The sequence below is a fragment of the Vidua chalybeata genome, chromosome 18, assembly GCF_026979565.1.
Source record: "Vidua chalybeata isolate OUT-0048 chromosome 18, bVidCha1 merged haplotype, whole genome shotgun sequence".
NCBI lineage: Eukaryota > Metazoa > Chordata > Aves > Passeriformes > Viduidae > Vidua > Vidua chalybeata.
Window position 1 is genome coordinate 6,496,085 of NC_071547.1, and position 21,525 is coordinate 6,517,609.

The following is a 21,525-nucleotide window of genomic DNA, read 5'->3' on the forward strand; positions in this document are numbered from 1 at the left end:
TGGTATTAAACTGTTCAAAAGACTTATGGGGGAGAAATATATGCTTCCAAAGGAAGTCCTACAGCACAAGACTGTGGCAGGCTACCTTCTTTTAAAATGCTTTCTGAAATTCAATACATTCCCTTCCAAAAGCCCTCACAGCCCCCTCAATAAATTGAGGCTCCTTGCTTCATTTGCAGAAGTGAAATTAAATCGTGAATCAGATGAAGGACAACAAAAGATTAGCAATAATATAAGGTGCATGTAAAAATTTTCTGTGTTAAGAATAATTCAGTTCTTATTACACACTCACTCTAACAGAGCCATTCCCATCTTTCCTGTTTTCCTTTCATCTAACTTCCAGTTCTACCTTCCTCTTTGCAAAATGATTCCAGGCAGTCAAGCCAATCCTTTTGACTATTCTATTCTTCTATCTTTGAATCCCCTTCTGATTTGGCTTGTGCAAAGTTGGTCTGGTGACCCAAAGACATCAGGACATACAACTGTGCATTAATTAGTTAAGCCTCATCCATTCTGGGAATAAATTTCCCCTCATAGGCATGGGCAGCAGTGAAGGTGAAGCCCTGTTTAACACTTGTCCAGCTCATCTACTTGCCATGAACAGTAACTTGACCCAGTGTAAATTATGTATCATTGTGATTTTGCCAGCCTCCCCCAGTGCTTAGCCTGCTGCTGGTACACAGAGAGCCAAAATCCCACTGCAGGGAAGCCTTTATTAACAAGTTACACAGCTACTAATAAATAGCTTACGCCCAGATTCTGTAATTAAGATGACACAACTTCCTGACGATTGCTTTAAAGAGACAAAATATTAGTGGAAGAAATGCTGCAGAAATGTTTCAGCACCTGTTTATCATGACCATGTGTTAAGCTCCATTTGCACACCCTGCCAGCCTTTATTAGGAGAGGTCTGCAAGTTGCAGACTGCCAAATGTACCTTCTCTGAATCAGTTGTTACTAGCATTCCCCTCACCTTCCAGGCTTAGGACACAAAACCATACTTACAGTCTTAATCTTCAGGTTTCCCAAGGTGGGTGGATGAGGGTTCTTTCTTGTTCATTTGGGAATTTTTAACATTTTTTTTTTTCTTTGAAGCATTAGCTGATTAATAATGTGCACTGAGGGATTAAAATGAAATACATTGCTTTAACAAATATAAGAGTCAATTGAGCACAACCTATGAGACACTTGGAAACAGAAGCAACTTCTACCTGAGGAAAATTTTTAACACTTGTACCCAATAAAACTGAAAAGATTGTGACTTTTATTCACCCCTAAACACCCTGCACCAGGACACAGCGAGCACTGAGGACTGCACACTCGCAGCGTTCTAAAGGCAAGCAAAAGCATCATCAAATAGATGACTGAGCCCAACAGGATTTAGGCATCCCTAGCCAAGCAAGACACCGCATTAGCAGGGCCTGACAGCAGGCACGGAGCTCTGCAGGCTTTTCCCAGGTGAGGCAAGAGGAGCTCAGAGCCTCCCCAAAGCCACCCGTGCCACCCAAAGCCCGGGCACCGAGCGTCGCCTCGCCAGGGCTGCAGTTGGCACTGCCCGCACCCAGCGGCTGCCACCCGGCAAAAACACAGCCGTGGGAGGGCAGGGGAAAGCTGCACCGAGGTGAAAAAGGTATGAAAGAATCTCTGGAGGAGAAGAATAAAAGAAATTAGAGAGATATTTAAGATAACAGACAGGATGCAAATGAGGAATTCTCCCAACGGATTTTTACCGTGCAGGATCACAGGAAGCGTTTGGGCTCAGTGCTGCATAGGTGAGGAATACAGCCTACTAAAGACATCATGGGAGAGGAACACTGGGCTTTTGTCTCTCGAGCTCCATTTCGGTGGTTTAAAGCAAGGATAAAGATAATAACATCCTGTCCTGAAACAATTTCAGGAGCTAAATAGAGTATATACAGTCAAGTAAAATTAAGCTATTGTTATTAACTCTCACCTTCTCTCACCCATGATATCAGATGAAAAAGACAGTTTCTCTGAAGAAGGAAAAAAGGCATCATAAGAGCTACCATTCACACTGCTATTACCTATAATAGCATAAATCCTCAATATCTGACTATTACAGATAGACTTGAACTTCCTCCAAAATTCCCTCTCCTTTGCCCACTCAGAACAGAAGCAGGGAACTCCTTCCTCACACCCTGGCAGTGAGGTGAATTGGGACAGAAGCCCCTGCTCTGCACACAGCAGCCTGGCAGGAGGGCTGAGTGCCCCAGAGCTGCTACAGCTGGGCTGGGCACAAGGGCTGCACCTTCCACCCCCTGCTTTATGGCTCCTCAGACCACCAAAATCACCCCATGTCAGCATATGGAAGCAATTAGTCAACGAGGGGAGGGTCAGATCCAGCTCTCTAAGCATTGATTGCAAGCTCACAGTTTCTCCCAAAGGCAAAAAAAAAAAAAAAAAAAAAAGTTCTTGAACCCTTACTTAGAGCAGATAGGCTGAAGCTGATTTATTGGGGTGATTTAGATCTGTTGAAACAAATTTAATTTTGAATACAATTTTATATCAATTAACAGAGTCTCACAAGTGTAGCCATTAAGGAATCTCTTTCCAAAACCAAAGCCAAATATTCAAGATTTATGAGACTGACTTGCCATATTGGAAGTAACTAATTATTCGTAATGATTCTTTGTACTCTGACAGTGATTATGTATTTTCAGTGCAAATGACCATGATGAAGCAAGTGATAAAGGCAGCCCATGTTTGTGTAAAGGATACTAAGCAGTTAAGGCCTGATTGTTTTGGCAAAGTATTGGTGTAGCAGGGAAAGAAACAACAGAAAACAACTAAGCCCATCGACACAAACCCCAGCTTATTTAACATCCTGAAGAGTCTCCTGGTGCATGTCAGAGCTGTAATGAAAGTCTGTGGTCTCCTTTTATTGCCTTAAGCAATTTTGTATTCAGTTTATTTATTGTGACCTTTTGGTTGTCCTTCCACCTTGGACATGACAGTCTTTAACAAAGCAAAGCCTCGCAGACTCAGCTTGCAGCATTTGCAACAGATTGTGGAGCGTGTTTGGGGTGAGAGGAACAACACAGATTTGGGGCATGATTCTCACTTGCATTGAATTTTCTTCACCTCTCTCTGATGGCACTGGGCAGAAAAGTATAGTAGCAACCCACCTCCAGTGGAAGAAGGAAATGTCTCTGGATTATTCTGCCCTGATTAAAGTACCTGTGAATCGAAAATGATAGTTACACAGGGATTGGGTAGATTTTCACGTTGCCTCAGGCTACAGAGGATACAAAAGCACCACCTTTCTCCTTTTTCATAACTTCCAGTACTGCCCCAGACACAGGAACAGAGTAATTGAGAACAAAGTCCCTGTTCCAGTGAGGTGCTCAGTGCCAGCAAGGTTAATGTCCAGGGGCAGGCTCGTGGCAAGAGCAATGCCATGTTTACTGCTGTGGTTGCTGCTGCTCTGATACCACACTCACTCCGGCTATGAACAAGGGTCTAATTTCTGATCCTCAAAAGGCAAAGGCACAGCAAGTTTGTCATTAAAATCCGCAGCAGCACGCGTGTGATTAAAATGTTAATGTCAATATTGTAATCAAGGTCTGACTCACAGGACAGCTGGTAAGAGACTTGATCTGTATTGCTTAGCCCCAGTCACCTGATGCAGACCAGGGTTACAGAACGGTTGTGCCCCATCACATGGCAGGGATTGGCATTCACTGGCTCATGTGGCGAGCTGGGGGCTGCAAAGGGACAATCTGCTCAAACCCAGGTCCAACACTGGTAAGTTCAGCTGCGCCTGCACTCCAGCCGCAAGAAAGCTTTCCAATAAATTTCCTCAGCATCACCTGAGCTGCAGCTCTGCTGCAAAGGCACTCATGTCCCCTGCCTACCTGCAGTGCTGCTCCTGGGTTGTCCTGTCCCCTGGCCTCACTCACCCATCTCTCTTGCTTTTGGAATTTTCTGTGCTAGTTTCTATCCAGTTGAGTTTTAGACATTTAAGCCTGTGGTAAATTTTGCCTGATGTTGTCTAAGCACCGAAAGAGCTATAGTCTGCAAAGCTTCTTTTCAGTAAATTCAGGATTAACGAAGAAGGCCTCTCTATTGTTGGAATGTCTAATACAATTATCCACTGAATGAATGGACTAGGCAGCAGTGGAGGGCTCCCAGGTTTGTGGCAGGGAATTGTCTGTTTTAACATCCATCTGTTTTCATTCCCTCTGATCCATTATCATTCACCTAGAGTTATAACATGATGAATATCATTGTATGGAATGCCATTTGATGCTGGGGGGAAACAAAACCACTGTAGGTCTGCCTTCTATTGAAAACACGAAATTGCCTTGGTGGAAGGAAAGGCATGATTGATTCAGAGACGCTGTTTCAAGCAGAGGCATCTTTTCCATGTGGACTGCTTGATTTTGTTAATTCCTTTGGATGACCCTTCTGCTGCATCTTTCAACAAGAAAAAATATATATACAAAAATGAGAATAACTATGGACAATCATAGTGCTGCTGAATTTGTGGAGTTAATTGAAAAAAATAATGGTATTCACAACTTTCCCCAGAAGGCACCTTTGGTTTACGTTCCCAGTGACATTAAACTCCTGTACGTAAACACGGGATGAGAATCTTGATGACCCTGCTGACAGGAAATAAAGAAAGGAACTTTACAGGCAATTTCCACTGTCCTTGTTGGTCAGCAAATTTGGAAGTGAATGAAAAAAAGAGAACTAGAAATGCATATTAATGATGGAGGGCCTATAGCACAACGGGAGTGAGATGAGTCCTAGCAAGAGAAAAGGTTAAAAATGCCCCAGTTTATCTTTTTAATGACTTACCCTTGTGATGTACTTATAAGCAACATAGGAATTACCTTGTAAATAAAAGGACATGCTCACCAGTGTAAAAATAACTTACTGAACTCAGTGTAAATGCTTTTTTCTATGAAGTGTCCCTTAAAATACTGGTAAAGCAAATGCAGTTGTTAAACCCAATCCAATGTTAAACTAGGTAGATCTAAACTGGGACCTTTAATTAACAACCATCTCCAGGATCTTGGTTGTGCCTTTCAAATACCACACATTCAAAAAATTTCTGTACAGTCATTTAATGAAACAGGAGAGGAAATACCCTTTGGAAATCCACAGTCCAGCAAAACCCAGGGCAGATAACTGTCTGGCTCCCCACTAGCCTGTAATTACCCGAGGAAGCAGCTAGATTTAGCTATCTTCCTTCTTTAATTGGCACGCAAAAGATTATAGGATTTTATTAGGACACAAATGACACCGATATGAGTGTGATTGAGGCATGCAATGCATGACTGACTATTTGCATTAAGAGGCTTTGCACTACACTTGGGATTTCTACCTTTGGTTTTAAATGGCTTAAATTTAAATGACGTTTCTGTGCTACATTTTAAGAGGATGATATTTATTTTAGCACTGGTCTAAGTAAGGTAGCGCAACGCTGTTGCCAGACACCAGAAACCCTTCTCAAAGAGCCTGTTTGGGCCAAGTGGAGCGGGGTTCATTTTTGACTGCTCCAGTGTTACAATTAGATCAAGAACATAAGAAAATGGTGGGAAAATGGTCATTGAAGTGCCCACACTGAAACCTTTGATGAGTGTCTTCTGGGGATACCAGCCTGAGGAAACCACCATCCCTGGTGATGACTGAACTGGAACACAGTGGGAGCAGATAGCTGGAGATTTTTTTGGTGTCCCTTACTTCCACTAACTCTGAATCTCCTTCATGGATTTTTTTTTCCCTTATACATGAATCTCAATGGATTTCTTTAGGCTTTATTTCACAGCCTCTTTCTAATGCCTCTCACATCCAGAACTAAAGGCTACCCCCCAGGGAAGGTGAAAGCAGCTGAAGAAGTAAGGAATTTAGGTGAGTCAGTCCAACGGAGCAAAGCCAGGCCCACACAAGGAAGAGAGCACCCAGAAGTGATGGTAGCGTGCTGCAATATGTGACTTTGTGCAATAAAAGATGATAACAGGAGGATTAGGTCCTGCTACCATTGTGATATGTAGGACAGCCCTGTGCAGGAGCCCTGATCCAGGCACACCTTCCTCCTCAGTGCTGTCCTTGGCACCGGGCACTGCACTGGCTTGGCAGTCAGCCACCAAGGCAGTCCCTGTCCCAAGGGAACACCTGAGGACCAAGCCTTTGGTCAGGCGATGTTGGAGAAAGGAGAGGGCCTGAAACTGCAAGGAATCAAGGAAAGAAACAGCCCCCTCCCACACTGCAGAGCCCGAATAAAACCTCGAAAGATGAATGGATGGGGAGCAGGGGCTAATGAACAGGGTCTCCTGTTTCCATCTCCATGAGTCTTAACCCTCGGTTCCCTTACACTGCTCCATGTCCCACCTAGAGCTCTGATGTCCAGCTCCCATGTCTTGCACCCTCATCACCAGCCCATTTCCTAACTTGTCTCTTGACACACAGATTGTTCCCTAGCTCACCCCTCCGCTCTCTCCATGCCTCTCAGCTCTTTCCTGTGTTCCCCAAGTTGTCCTGAACCCCCAAGCGATCCTTCAGCCTGACCCTCGGTTCAGCGTTTAATCCTCAACTCATCCCGCAGCTCGTCCCTGGCTCACCCTCAGACCCCCAGCTCACTCCTCGCCCCTGGGCTCATCGTTTGACCCCCAGCCCATGCCGCAGCTCAGTCCCGGTCCCACCGCTCGCTGCAGCTCGTCCCCTGTCCCCGGCTCCCCTCCATCCCGTCCCGGCCCGCGGCGCTGCCGGCGCTGGCCCCTCCGTGTCCCGGGGCAGGGCGGCCGCGGGGCCGCGGGCCGGGAGCCGGGCCGGGGGAAACTTTTCCCGGGGGCTCGGGCGGGCGCCGCGCCCCCGGCCCGCGCGGAGGGGAGGCGAGGCGGCGGCGGGGCGGGAAGGAGGAGGAGGAAGGGGGGGGGCCGGGGGCACGGCCGGGCCTGCGCCGGGGAATGACGCGCAGCTGGCAGCCCTGCTCATGCGCGGCCGGCCGGGCGGTGCTAGCGCCGCGTCCCAGCTCGGGGAGAATGGGGCGGCATCCGGGCAGCGCCGACTGAGCGGCTTCTGGGGGCCGGGGCTGCGCCGCGCCGCGGGCGGCCGGGCTGGGGCGGGCGGGCGAGCGCCATCCGGCAGCGGGCGGCGGCGGCGGGGGCGCCGCGCCGCGCCGGCGGGGGGCTGCGAGCCGCCGGCGGCGCCCGGCGAGGAGGGGTCGGCGGCGGCGGCGGCGGGCGGCGGCGGCGGCGGGCGGCGGCGGGGGCTGCCCAGGGATTGTCTCGCTCGTTCCGCGGCAAGAAAGTTGGGCGGCGAGCGCGGCGGCGGCGGCGGCCCCCCCGGCGGTGCGCGGCGGCCGGAGCGGGGCCCCGGAGCGGCGCTGCCCCCGGGGAGGGGGCGCCGCGCCTGGATTATCCCGAGCTGGGTCGAGCCTCCTGGATCTGCCTCTCTCCTCCGCGCCGAGTGAATCCGAGGTGTCCTCGTCCTGATCCAGATAAATCTTCCCCCCCTTCTCTTTTTTTTTTTTTTTTTTTTTTTTTTTCCTCCCCTCCTCTTCCCGTCGTTGCTTTTTTTGGGGGGTGGGGGGAGGCGGGGGGTGGAAATTTGTCAAGGTCATTCCGTGGATTTAATATTTTTTGTGTGTGTGTGTGCCGCTCGCCCCACCGCCACCGCCACCCAGCCTTGCTCTGTGGATTATCATCGCTCTGGATCCGAGGCTCTGAACAGCAGGATTTTTTTTTGTTGTTGTTGTTGTTGATTTTTTTTTAATTATTATTGTTATTATTTTTTAAGAGCTCCGGGGTTTGGAGAGGGGAAGCGGTGAGTTGGAGGGGGGCGACTTTTCTCTCCCCCCACGCCCCCCCCACTCCCACCCACCCCCCCTCTCTCCTGGCCTTCTCATTTTCATTTTTTAATTTTTTTTAATTATTATTATTATTATTTTTAAAATTTTTTAATTTGCTTCTTCTTCGGCGATGGATGGGAAAATCCGGCAGAGCCGGAGGTCGAGGTCGCAGCGGGACCGCGTGCGGCGGCGGGAGGCGGCGGCCCGCGACCCGCGGAACCAGAGCCCGTCCTCGGGCTCCGAGAAGGAGCCGAGCCCCGGCAAGGAGAACGGCGGCCAGAACTGCACCGCCCCGCGGGGCCCGCCGCCCGCCGCCCGCGCCGCTCGGCCCCCGCGCCGCCGCCGCCGCGAGTCCAGCTCCCAGGAAGAGGACCTGATCGATGGCTTCGCCATCGCCAGCTTCAACACCCTGGAAGCGCTGGAGGTAAGAGGGCCGGGGGGCTCTGCCCTCCCGCGGGGCGGGGGCTGGGGCGGCGGGGAGGGTTGGGGGGGGGGTGTTGGAAGGGAAAAGGAACGGGGGGGGGGGTGGGAAAATAAAAAAGGATTTGAGAAAGGAAGCGCGGCGCTTTCAGGCTGCTGAATTTTGCAAATAGCAATTAACGTGCATTAATCGTGGTGTCAGCCCGGGGGGATCCCGGGGCTGCGGTCAGGAGGGTGCCGGGCCAGCCCCGGTGATCGCGGCTCTGCTGGCAGCTTGCTGCCCCCCACCTTTCCTTGCTCCTTCCCTCCCCCGGTCCCCTCCTCTGCCCGGCTCCGGCCGGTGTTCGCCATCACTTCGGGCAAGTCAAATGTTTGTTTGGGGTTTTAATTGGCTGCAAAATAATTCCTGGCGTGTTGGGATGGTCCGGCATTGTTGTGAATGGTGGAGCTTCCCCCCCTCCCGCCCTCCTTCCTCCCACTCCCCCCTCCTCCAGCTCGGGAGTTTGTGTTTGCATTGCCAAAATGTTACTTTATCTGTCTCCGGAGATTGTTAGCAAATGGCTAGTGTTTGACATTTTGTGGAAAAGAGATGTTTAAATGGATAATAATCCCTCGGTTGTAATTCCCATTTTTGAAGTAATTGAACAAATTCTTCATCTCTTGTTGACTGTACATATTTTTCTGGTGTTAATAGGCTGGCAAAAAATATTGCTTGTCTAACTTATTACAAACAATATTTGCTGAGCAAATACTGCCTGCCTTGTCTGAGCTAAGTTAAGCAGAGCAGGAAATTTAATATTTTCAGAGGGGCATTGACAAACTATGACTTAGGCTTTTGATTTTTGTTTTGTTTGTGTACAATTGGAAGAAGTGAGTTGTCGAGAGGAAGCACCTCACAAGTTGCTTGTTGGGTGTAATAACTTGAATTCCCAATAAGTATGAGCAATTCTGGTGCTTTTGCCCACTTTCTTTGACACACCATGGTGGAAACCTGGGCAAAGTTTTGGGTGCTCTCCTTACTTTGGATTTCCTGCCACTTGTGTATCTGCTAACCCGTGTTACAGCAGTGAAGAGTTCTGCGTGGGCTAATGAATGCTCTGATTTGCCCTGGGATCTTGAACGTCTTTGGCTCAGACTGTGAGGTCCCATTTTGTTCGTGGGCTTTGCTGCTCCCCAGCCCACCCCTCCAGCCACGCAGGCCTCTGGTGACATCGTGGTTGTCTGGAGTTTTTTGCCTGTAGGACCAACTTCTCAGAGTCCCAGAGATGGTCCCTGTGTGCCCAAGGAGGTGTCAGCGGTGGCCTTGGTGTCAGGACCCTTGCTGGGGGTGCCAGGGGTTCTGCTCAGCAGGGACATTTAGCCCAGCAGTCCCTGAGCAGCTCTGGGTGTGCAGGTGCTGGAGAGGGAAGAAGGTTTGTGTTAGCTTGGTGGTGGCTGTTTTTTGGCTTTTTGTGCTGTCATTTGTGGGGTGTTGTCCTAACAGGAAAGCCAACTACTTTGTGTATGCAGAACTGATAATGAGCGAGCAATCTGCTTTCGTGTGCCTCTAAACCAAGCCCTAGACCTGCCTGTATAACCTTATTTTTTCTTTTTCTTGGGCATGCTCTTAGTCAAATATGCATCAGCAGATAGGTCCAATTAAACCCCTGAGTCTCTACTGAGCTGTCAGGGAAGAAAGAAAAATTCATCTTCCTGCAGAAATTTTCTACCATGATGAGCACATTATCAGGAAATAGAGTTCAAATGATAGTGCAGTCCCTCCAGGCTGACGGGGAAAACTCTGGGCTTTTCAGATGGGGAGAGCCTTGTTATTGAATCAGCCAAACCTTGACAATAAGGTACACAAGGGTAAAAAGTGACCTTAAATATCTGCCACCCCAAGGTACTTCTGTTTGTGGAAGCACTTCTGGTTTTTCTTTAAAAATAATAATAAAAAAAAAGTCCTTACAAAATGATCCACTTTAAAATTCTTGCAAAAAAACTTCAACGCCACCTGAAATTAACCCATTTCTACTCTATTTACGAGCATGTACGAGAACAGCTTCCTGGAATTAACTGCTACCTACTATGTTTACCAACATGTACTAGAACACTTCCCTGAAATTTTTACTATATTTACCAACATGTAAGAGAACACCACCTGAAATTAACTGATTTATTGTGTATTTGCCAACATGTTAGAAAACAACATGTGTGCACCTCTGCAACCATGGTAGTTGACACCTCAGTGGGAAAAGTGCGAGCAGAATTCACCTGTTTCACACCAACCCAGTGTGTTACATTCAAGGTTGTGTTCTTGGACATAATGATGGTGTGCATTTCCTAAATCTCTGTAAAACTAGAAAGAAGAAAATACATTGTGTGGATTTTTCCCTGCAGCACTGCCTTGGACCATGGGTGATGTTTGGCAGATGTGATGCAGCAGCAAGGGAAGGGGATGGTTAAGGCAAAAGCACTTTAAATCAGTATATACCCATGGAAATTACTAAAATGGCATGGTCATTTTGTGTGGTGTGGAACTGTGTTCTCTGGTGAACTTGACTGCAACAGGTAGTTTTCGTCTGCTTTGAGGAAATCTGTATATTGGTGTACATTGTTTTTTTAAGAGGATTTAAAATCTGCTGTAATGCTTTTTTAAAAATAAATAAGAATTGAAACCTTCTATGCTCATGAGGGGGAAGAAAGTGTAGAAGTGAGTATATGGCTTAGGGACAATACTGAACTAAGAAAGTATTTTATTTAATTTTTTAATCCTTAAAGGAGCTTTTGTTGCTTATGTTGTAGTTCATTGTGGTATTCTAGGTTGGTTTGTCTCTTGATGTTACAATGATCTCTGATTATGTTTAATAGACTAACTAAGCCTTGGGTTTCCCCTTGGAAATGAAATTTTTCAGTGTTTAGGTAGAACTTAATGGTAGAATCATTTGGGAGAGGTAAGGTGGTTTTTGGTTTGTTTTTCTTTGTATCTCACCATATTGTGAATTCCCCTTCCCCACTGAAGGAAATTCTCACTGCTGGTGTTCCTGTAAATAAAGGGTGCTTTATAGAATAAATATATGTATTCTTCCTTTGTGTTGACCTGGGAGTATGAGCAGTTAAGGTTAATGCTGAGGGATGGCTTTGAGGTCTCCTTTAGTTCTCTGGTGTGAATTTTAAGCATTTTGGATTTTAAGTCCTGTGGCAATGTTTCCTTTGGCAGTTGTCATCTGAAAACCATGTCTTGTTTCAGCGAAACTTGTGACTTATGTATCTCCTATCCTACCATCTTCCAAATAAAGACTGAGTTGATTATATATTTATTAAATTAAATAAAAAAGAACACAGACACACAAGCAGCACCCTGTTTCTGTGTATAAGAAGCTAAAACTTATCCTTTCTCTTCCTTCCCCTGGGTCTTCCTGTATAAATCCAGCCCAGGTTTCACGCAGTTTAGGGCTGGTGTGTGTGTGTGTGTGTCTAGGGCTGGTTTTTGGGGTTTTTTTTAGTACCCAGCCACTCACCACGACTTTGGACTTAACCTGGAAATGTAGTTTGCTCTGACCTCCTGGCTTGAGGTGGTCAGTGAGACGGTCAGCTGCTGGAAAAACCATCAGGTGCTGCCCAGGAGTGGTTGCTGTGCCAGGGGCCAGGAAGGCTGGCGGGCTGAGGAAAGGGGGATTTCTGCCCGCCTTCCGAAATGAATGGTGTGGATGTGAGCATGTGTGTATATTCATTACGTTCAGATGAAGCTGCTAATTATTCTTGAAGGTGATTGGTGAATCAGAGCGAGAGAATCTAAATGAGTGAGTCGGTAGTTGAGGGCTCTCTCTGATCATAGCTGTTCCTTTCAAGTATGAAAAACAGCGCTAAAAGGGAACTTCATCAGAATGTTAATGAATGCGATCTTTGAGAGCAATTGTTCTCCCAAAGTAGTTGAAAAGACAAGGGGTTGTGTTTTCTTTTTGGCTGTTGTTTATCATTTTTACAGATTCCAGCAAAGCTTTGGCGCTCTGAATGGAAATTTTAACTTTCTTGGGGGGAGGGGGGGGTGTGTGTGCAGTTTTTTTTTTGAGGAATGTTTAACCTGTTTATAGACTGTGGAGAATCCGTGCTCAGACGTGTGTGGAGTGCTGTGTGGAAGCAGCTCCCCGAGCTGAAAAGGGGCAGACCTTGACTCGGTGCACGTGGTGTTGAAGTGGAGATGCTGCCCTTACAAGCTGAGCTGGGGCCCAGCTGTGCCCAAGGAGATGGATGCTTTACCCACTCCCTGTTTGTATCCAGAGGTCTGCAGTGCTGCCTCGCAGTCCCTGCTCTGCCTCAGTGTAGCAGAGTTTAGAGAGCCTGTTGCTCCTAGTAGACTCCTGGACAAAATCCATAAGTTCTCCAGCTGTCATCTTGATAAGACTGTTTTCACATGTGTGCTGTACACTGTCCTGTTACTGTTGCTCTGATCTCTCATTGATAAGAAAACCAATGTATTTAACTGCAGCTTTCTGTTCCAAAGGTTTTGTGCTAGCTCCACTGACCTAGTGATGTAACTTCTGATTTTTCACCATCTCCATGTCTGCTTTGCAGCTTAGATTTTCCCATAGCTAGCTTATGTTTTAAAACAAGTTTCTAGATATTTAAGTATTATTTCCTTCTACTTAATTCTCAAGTGATGGTGTATCAAGCTAGCGTTTCTGATGGCCAGTTATTCCTCTTTAAAAGTGCTTTTGACCCCAGGAAAGCTAATGATTTTCTGGATGATGCTCTAAAGGCTCTAAATGCCTTTTGGTTTTCCTGAAGGCTTGCTAGTCTCTATTGATTTGTTCTCCTAGCTGTTGATTTTCTTTTTTGTTTTTGGTGTTTTTTTTTTTTTTTTTTTTTTTTTTAAATCTTGTCTGAAGCAGGTACTTAAAGTGTCTTTGTTGTTGTTGAGGAATCAGAGGTGATTAAAGCAGAGGAGGAGAGCTCTAGAAAGCTGTGCCAGGAAGGGAGGTTTCCCTGCAAACCGTGGCTGAGTGGTGGGCTGTGGTGAGGAGGGATCCAGCCCTGCTGCTGGGTGGGGAATTCTGCCTCCTCAGTGAAACCTGCCAGGATTAAAGGAGTGATGGGGTGCATGGCAAGTACAGCTCCTGCCTGGGGCCATCCCTGCAGCCAAGGTCAGGGCACATTTAGTGCACATAAAGTGGCTGCAGGGGTTTTGAAGGGAGGAAATTGCTTGGAAATCCCAACCAAGCTCAGGGGTCACCCTCATCCCTACCTGAGGTTTCATTTTTAACTCAAATTGCCCTTGATTCTGTCTGTCTGGGTGTTTTGGAAGAGCTTTTAATATCCGACCAATTTTTCTGAAGTAGTTTCCCATAGTATAACTGCTCAGACTTTCTTGACCACTCTGAAACCTGAGGCAGAACATGAGGTGAAGTTTGCTGAAATGTCAAGTAGACCAACCATCACAGAGAAATTCAGAAGATACAGTCAGTTTTAAAATAAATTAGAATCTATACTATTTAAAAAATAAAGTGCTCTGTATTGCACAGGTAATATTTTTTTTGTAATAAAAGGGACATAATAGAACTAGTGTTCCACTTCATTCAGATAATAAATGTTTACTTGCAGTAGTGCATTTGACTTCATGCCTAGTAAGAACTGAAAACTTTACTGTCCTCTCAGTGTGCTAAGAAGATGCACTTTTTATAGTTTATCTCAGTTATTTCACAGAATGAGACTGACTGTCACAATGCTACTTTCTGGGAAAATAGCAGTGAAGAAGGGAGCTGGGTAGGATGAGATCAGCCTGGTGTTTCATGTTGTTTTTTGGTAGATCCCTGCTTGCTCTGCAGAAGGGCTGATGGTCACGGGACTGCACTTGTGAAAAAATTCATTTCGGTGCAGATATGCAGTACTGTGGCTGGAGACATTGATAGAAAGGCTTTGGGGTGGTTTTGCTTCCCTGCTTTTTTGGGGTGAGGTGTGTGAAATTCTCCAGGCACAGCCACAGCAGGCTGCTCCCCTGTATCAGGCTTTGCATGCACACAGATCGCAACTCCTTGTGCACCTTGTCTGGGTGCAGTGTTGTCAAAATGTGCTTACTGCTTCAGCATCTGGGCTTTGTCCTGGTGGTGCAGGATGAGGGAATATTGTGTAGTTTGTGGTGCTCCTGCAAGTACTCGAAAGAGAACGGTATCAGCAGAACTGAAACGCTGTTTCCTGCTTGATGCAGTTTGGGTTTTTTTTTTTAAATAAAGATTTGAAATACAGTGCGTAGGGTGTGCAACTTGGTATCGGTTGTAGGTGAACATCCAGCTCTAAGTGAGAACAATTTCCAATTCACTGCACTTTAATGCCTCCAGTTTATCATGGTAAATGTATAAAAGAGTTTTATGTAGGTGAAGTGGCTCTTGCTGTTTAAATATCTCCTGGCTCTACCGTGTTCAGCACAACGGTGGCTGTGACTGTTCCAGCCATGCTCTTCAGAGGGGAAAGAGTTGCAGCACAGTGTTACCAGCCCTGGTCCATCTCCTTGAGAAATTCTCTTTCTCAAAACTAATGAACTGTTAAGAATACTGTTCTGATGCTGAAAGGAGAATCAGTCTTATGTTCTAAATCCAGAAACATTTAACGTGGAGGCAAGGGTTAACCAGCTCCAGAGCCGCCCAGGCAAAACCGACCCGTGTGTAGTAGTCGGTCCAGTTCCTCTGGTGCAAGAGTTGTGAAAGCTGGGCAGGTACAAACTGCACCAGCTGTGGCGCTCCCACCTGCACCAGCCAGGCCAGCAGTGCCGAGCCCCAGTGACAGGCAGAGAGGTGAGTGTCACCCTTTGCAGCCTAATTATTTTGTACTGAGTGACTGGATGGGAAGTGCAGAATTACCTGGCTAACAGGAGCACGGGGGCAGCTGAGTGCACAGCGCTTGGATGATCCAGGATGAATGTAGAGTGTTTCCTTTGTAGCTCTGTCTTGCTTCGAGCCAAAAAGGGACTGAATTTGAACAAAAGTTGCATCTGCAAGGTCAGTGGTTGGCATGGATAAGGGGATTGAAGGGATCAAAATTATTTCCCTGCGCCACTGGCTGCAAAACATGGGCTTATGGCACCATTCCTGTCTCTCCCTTTGTGCTCAGAGCAAAGCTTTTGTAAATCTTGTGCTGGCTATCTATAGTGCCACACAAACGTGGCAATTTGAAGTTAAATGTTCTATTTTGAGGGCTGCTGTGCATGGTCAGCAGGGCAAGGAGCTGTGCTTGGGCTCCTCTCCTCTGCCCACAGCCTGCCTTGCTCTGTCTCCTGCACAGGTTGTCATAGAGAGGAATTCAGAAAACACATGATGCAGTTGTGCCTGTAGTCTGAGTGTGAAGCTTATAGTGTTTGTGGTTTGATATCATTGTGTTACCTTGCCCTTCAACTGATGTTCTTTCTAGCTTCATAAAAATAAGATAGTGATTGTTTGGTGTTTTGATTCCCGCCCCCCCTCAATTTTAAATATAGATTGATTCACTCTGGTGCTGGGGTGTCCCTGACCTAACCTGTACTTAGTGATGAGATGCTGAAGTTAGGAGCAGCCCAAGTTGGGAAACAAATGGTAATTCAGAGCTGCTGGCTGTTGGGTGGCTGCTGAAGGCCACCAAGCTCATTCCTTTAACCCCTCCTCTTGCTGACTGAAGCTGCAGCTTCTTTCCTGGGAGCTCTTATTTGTAGAGAAGAGCAAAAACCCCCAAAGAATTTCAAGGAAAGTGATGTCTCAAAGCTTACAGTGACATCAAGTGCATCAGGTAATAAAATGCATTATTGCTGTTGATGTTTTGGTGGCTCTTAAATGTCTCTTTGCACTGCTGTGGAAGAGGATGTGCAGCCTCTTAACTCCATTTAGCCTGAGCACATACCTGCACTCAGGGGGAGTGAGACTCAGGATGGTGTGCAGCTAAGAGGTGTTTATTCAATCAGTCATACTTGATATAAAATAATTATGATGTTTTGACATCTTGTTAATAACTTGCAGCCATTGGGAGAAATGGAATTATGGCATTCTCAGTCCTTGATGGAACCTTGGCATTTCTTTCAGATTGTAAAATTAAAGAAAAAATGTGAAAGCCATTAAAATAGTTGGATGTGGGGCCTGGGAAAAATGATGGCCTGCTTAATTGAAAAAGTGCTTCTTTCCAATTGAGTTTCATTCCAGTTCAGTTCTGCCCATTTCCTTGCATCTGTAATGGAGAAGGAAAAGGGCTGATCCCCCCCAAAATCTGTCTGTGAGAGCGTTTTGGGTGTCACTTGGTTCTTCATCTTATCTGTGAATGAAGTGGAAGGAAATCCTAGTGAGCATTAGACATGAGAGAAAAGTCTTGTCACCTGTAATGACTAAAATCCCCTGAAGTGTTGCCAGCGTGTACTTTAGGAATCATATAATTATATGATTATTGAAAGAGACATAAAAGACCTCATGGCAAAAACCTTAGAAAGGGGGAGGGAGGGAATCCGTATGCAAATAAAGATATGCAGAATTTGCTGCCTCTCTCTTTTTTTTTTTTTTTTTCCCTAGTTATTTTTCAGTCCAAAGCTCAGTAATTGCTTTTATGGGGATTACTTAATAAAACTGGGGCATGCAAAGGAGGGAGAAATTGTTTATGCCAAGTCACAGGGCTGGCTTGAAGTCCTACGGAGTTGGAGTAAAAATGGATTTTTAGAAGTAAAACTGCAAAGTGGGTTTTCTGCTAAGAGAAAATAGCTATTTGTTGAAATGTTATCCTACAATAAAAGTGTTTTGTGGTCTGGCGGTTAAGCAGAGGGGTCCGGAAGTTGAGATAACGGGGTTTTCTTTCTGACTCTGCCACAAGTTTCCTCTCGCGGAGCTCTGGGCAAGTCCTTTCATCACTGCCTGTGTCACCCTGGCTGTGCCACTGCTGGGGTACCTGGTAGGTGCTGGAAGTGCCACTCAGGGAAACTCCTGTCACCCCTGACGCGTCGGAACTGTCAGACCTGATGTGAGTGTTTGCGCATCACCAGGAGGTGAGGGGAGAGCCTCTGATGTCAAAATCTCCTTGTGCAAACTCCTAGGGAAATGCTTCCCCTCTGCCCCACACCAGGTGTGGGAGAGCCTTTCTTGTGGCATGTCCTGAGCAGTGCCAGGCCCTGCTCTGAGTGTGCTGATGGTGCAAATGCAGCCTGAGATTTTCCTGAGCTCTAGTTCTCCTCTCAGAGCTGAAATACAGGCCTTGACTTCAGGCTTCTTAAGTTCCCTTAAGCTTCATCAGTCCTTACTGATGCTCTGGATTTATAATCTCGCTTCTCATAGCAGCACTCATTCATGCCTTCACTAGGAAACCCTCCTGATGCAGAACAGACGTATCTCAAGAGAGGTTTTGTTGCAAGATAGGCAAAAACTGCCTTCCATTTTTTTCTCAGGCTTAACTAAAGCACTTGGTGCATTAAAAAAAAAGGAAAAAAAAAATCCTGTCATACTTCTGTTAGTGTTGAGTTACTGAATTTTTTGCAAGATCTGCCCAGGAAAGAACACCACCACTTAGTCTGGTATTCTAGTTTGGCACTGAATGGTACAAAGTTGTGATACGAGTTTGCTGGTGCGATTTTTAGCTGAAAATGACAATGGTTTTCCAACCAGATGGATTTTATAACTTGCCTGCCATCAGCTCATCCATCAAACTCCGCAGAGATCTGTACATTCGTGTCAGCGTGCACATGGCAGTGTTGTTGATGACATCAGACAAACTGATAACTCTCTTGGAGCCCTGTTCCCACTCCCTGGGCAGCCCCTGGGGTGGGTTTGGCAGGGAGGGGAGCGGTGGGGGTTTGTTCCCAGCCTGTCCCCCAGGTTCTCGCTGGCAGCGTGGAGCTGAGCTCTGTCCCAGCTCCTGTCCGTGGCTGTGGAGGTGGCTGCAGCTGCAGGGTGCCTGGAACTTGTGCAGGGAGCGGACACAGGCACTGGTGTTTCCAATGCTGTTTGTGTTGGGTGAGAGCTTGGGGCTGCACAGGGTCTGGAACTTGGTTTCACACAGCTCTTTCATGCTCATACATGGCTGTTCTTCCACGTTGCTGGAAGATGCTAAGTCACACGGGGTTGTGACTTGGAAATTAAAATTTTAGCTGCATCTAGGCTAGAGTGATTGCAGGGCTCAATCAGAAAAGGTTCCCATGTTCATTACTAGGTCTCCTGTAGAACTTTTCGGCTTTTTGCAAGGAAAGATGCTCTTTTTAGCAGCTGTTGGATACAGGAGCCACATGTTAACATCAAGCTGGTTTGCCCTGGTTAGAAGATGACCCTGTGTTTTGGCAGGGGAAGGACAGGCTGTTTCCAAACCAGAGGTTATGGAACTGCTCTAACGGGGCCTGTGCAAACTAATGTAAACTCCCAGGTGACACCTCAGACAAACAGCTATATGCAGTTTGTTTGCTTGGTAGGTTCCCAAGAATTATTTTTAAAAAAAAAAGGAAATAGTTTACACAAGCTGTTTCCAGAGAAAGCTTTGGTTTCTTACATTCAGCTGTGTTATGTCCTGAGAAACACGTGGATGGGTTGTGGAGTCTGAGTGTGTTGCCTGGTTCTCCTCTGCACAGGAGATACTCAGGGTTTTATAATTATAAAGTTGCTGGTCTCCAAACACTGTAACTCTTGTGCCACAGCTCTGAGGCCAGCCATGCTACTGGACTGTAAGATTATTAATATTATTTCCTGTGACGATTGCGAGGTGCTGTGCTGCTCAGGTGGAGCAGGCGTGTGTGGCTTTCCAGGGGAGGCTGTTCAAGCCTGGCTCTCGGGCAGGAGCGAGGGCTCTGCTTTCCTGATCAGCGCTTCCTGCTCAAAATGTATCCGTGGATTTTCATCACCGCTGCCAAAATAAATGCTGCAGACAATCCAGGGCCAGGAATGTCATCATCATCATCAGGTTACTGAGTTTCTGCCTGAAGGTCAGCTAACTGTGACTGCTACTAAATAGCTGTTTGCTGATATGGTGTCTGCAATCATACAGCACGCCTGGTGGCACGTTTTCAGAGGAGTTTTGGCATGGAGCTGTGTGGCCCAAACACAGGGGCATGCTTGTTGATAATTGTAAGGGTGATACAACCTGAAAAGATACTAATTTGACCTAAAAAAGGACAGAGCATAAACTGTTGAGTGAGTGTTTATCTGACTTAAGTACAATGTGCTGGCCATCCAAAATCGAATTAATTTGGTTTGCTGTCCTTCTGTGGCATGGGATGGGGTCAGCACCTGGGGTGGTCTTGAGCAGCATGGTGAGATGCTGTAATGCAGAGCATGTGTCAGCATCAGGGCTGGTAGATGGGCAGCTTCTGGTGTTTCCTGCTGGCAAATAAAGCTCGTCTTCCCTTGGGCTGCTTCCCTTGGTTTGTTCTTTTGTGTACTTCTGATTAGCTGCTAGTTACCTGCAGGTGAATTTTCACTGTTCAGTGCACATACCTGGACAAAAAGGAGCAGCTACTGAAGAGGGGGAATAGATATTTGTCTCAAACAAAAAAATGAATTCTCCTTGTTCTTTTATGTCTTCCTCCTTTTGTGCTTGTGAGTGTTAAAATTCCCATTCCCTGTTTATATATGTTTATCAGATGAAGTCACTGGTGTTTTTTCCCAGTATTACCTTTACAATGTTATGAACATAAGCAGAATGTGATTATTCACTGCTGAATGCTGTAGGAATAATGGGTCTGTGCCTAAAGCATAAAGCCAGGCACATAAAGCGTGCCATAAGAATACGGACATGAGGGGGAAATGCCAAGTGTAGTTTCTTTTACCAATTTTACCAGAGCATTCAAGTACTTACTTTGAGTTAGGAGGAGGTTAATCATGATGTAAGAGTGGTATTTTGATGTGAGGGAGCAGAAAGTGGGGAGAGTGTGGGGGTCACTTCCCACCATGGGAATCTGTATTCCGTGGGGAGAGTGACAGCTCCCAGCAGTGCACTTTGTGTCTTCATGGGGATCAAGCCTTTTCAAAAAGAGTGAATTTTAGTGTCTTGCAATGTATTCCTGATGCTGGTGAAAGGAACAAAAATAGGCTGTGGAGGTTTTCCCACCTGGTGCATTGGCATCCCGTTGGCTCTGCCTTCCCAGGCAGCTGCCAAACTAGAAACTTTGGAATGTCTTTTTGCAGGTACTTTTTAAGAAGGTCAGAATTTGGGTTGCAGCTGAATTACAAAGTAAAAGCTTTGCTGTGATGTGCAGAAATGTTTTTAGACTTTCTCATTTTTCTAATGATACATTGCCAAGCTTTAAAGTTGAATGAACTTTAAATATCACCTCTGTTTAGCAGCAGTTGAACTTTGTTTTCTACTTCCTTCAGCCTCAAAAAAAGAAATAATATTGTGTCCTCTTTGGACTATGGCCACTGAAATGGTGTTTGTCTCTATTGTTAAAAAAAGAATGAGAATCTGGCTGCCTAATTACCCAGTGCTGCTCCTTTTAATTTTGAAAGTTCATCCTTTGCCCCTGCTCTTTTTAATGTAGATTTTCTAAACAGCGTCTAAAAATGTGTGTCTGAAAGACCTAATTAGTGTTGATATTTCAATATCTGAGCTTATAATTTAGCTTTTTTTAATAGGGCACCTGGGTATCAGCACTAAATATGAAGAAAATTGAACCTATCCCAAAAGCGAGTTCATGTAATTTTAATTGGGGATGGGGGAAGAAACAACCCTTAGACTTCAGACTGAATTATTTGTTTGGGCACACTTGGAGCGTGTCCCAGGGAGGGAGGGGGGGAAAATGGTATTTAATTAATGCTTTAGTAATACCATGCTCACTTAGCTTTATGGTTTTAGAAAAACTTGCCTAGCCAAAGTCATCCTGGCCGAGGTGGATATCTGTTTGCTTGATATTTTAAGTCCGATACAGCATTGTTCACACCTTCTTGGAATGTAATACAGGAATAAACGGGAAACCCAATCTCCTTAGCACCCTGAGTCACACAGACAGGCCGTGCTCTGAGACAGGGATTTATTTCATGCATGGTGGCCTAGACATGAAACAAATGTGTAGAAAGGGGAATTATGTAGAATTGAAAGTGACAATTATGCAAACATTCCAGTTGAGGAAGAAGTAAATTCTTCTCTTTTTCCATGTGCTCAGCTTCAGAGCTAACGAGCAGCCTCTTGGGGGTTTTGCTCTGTGTGTTTGTATCTGTCATATCTCTCTCATCTCTCTTGCTTCTTGTTCCTTTTTCTTTTTTTTTCTTTCTGGTTTGACCTTATTTTCCCTTTTGTTCCATGGAGTCATTCAATCTTTGTACTGCCGGGTTTGTTTACCTTGCCAGAGGAAAATGTTAGCACCCTTCCATTTCGGAGCCCAGGGCTGCTGT

General features: G+C 46.1%; 1 protein-coding gene across 6 annotated transcripts in view; it reads left to right on the forward strand.

Moving 5' to 3' along the window:
• Positions 1-7,578: 7,578 nt before the first annotated feature.
• FBRSL1 (fibrosin like 1) overlaps positions 7,579-21,525 on the forward strand; it is a 501,855-nt gene continuing 487,908 nt past the window's right edge. For all 6 annotated transcript variants that reach the window (XM_053959334.1, XM_053959335.1, XM_053959336.1 and 3 more), the window contains exon 1: positions 7,579-8,243. In XM_053959334.1, coding sequence (XP_053815309.1) covers positions 7,950-8,243 — 294 coding nt within the window. In that variant the 5' untranslated portion in view covers positions 7,579-7,949. The remainder of the gene's footprint in view (positions 8,244-21,525) is intronic.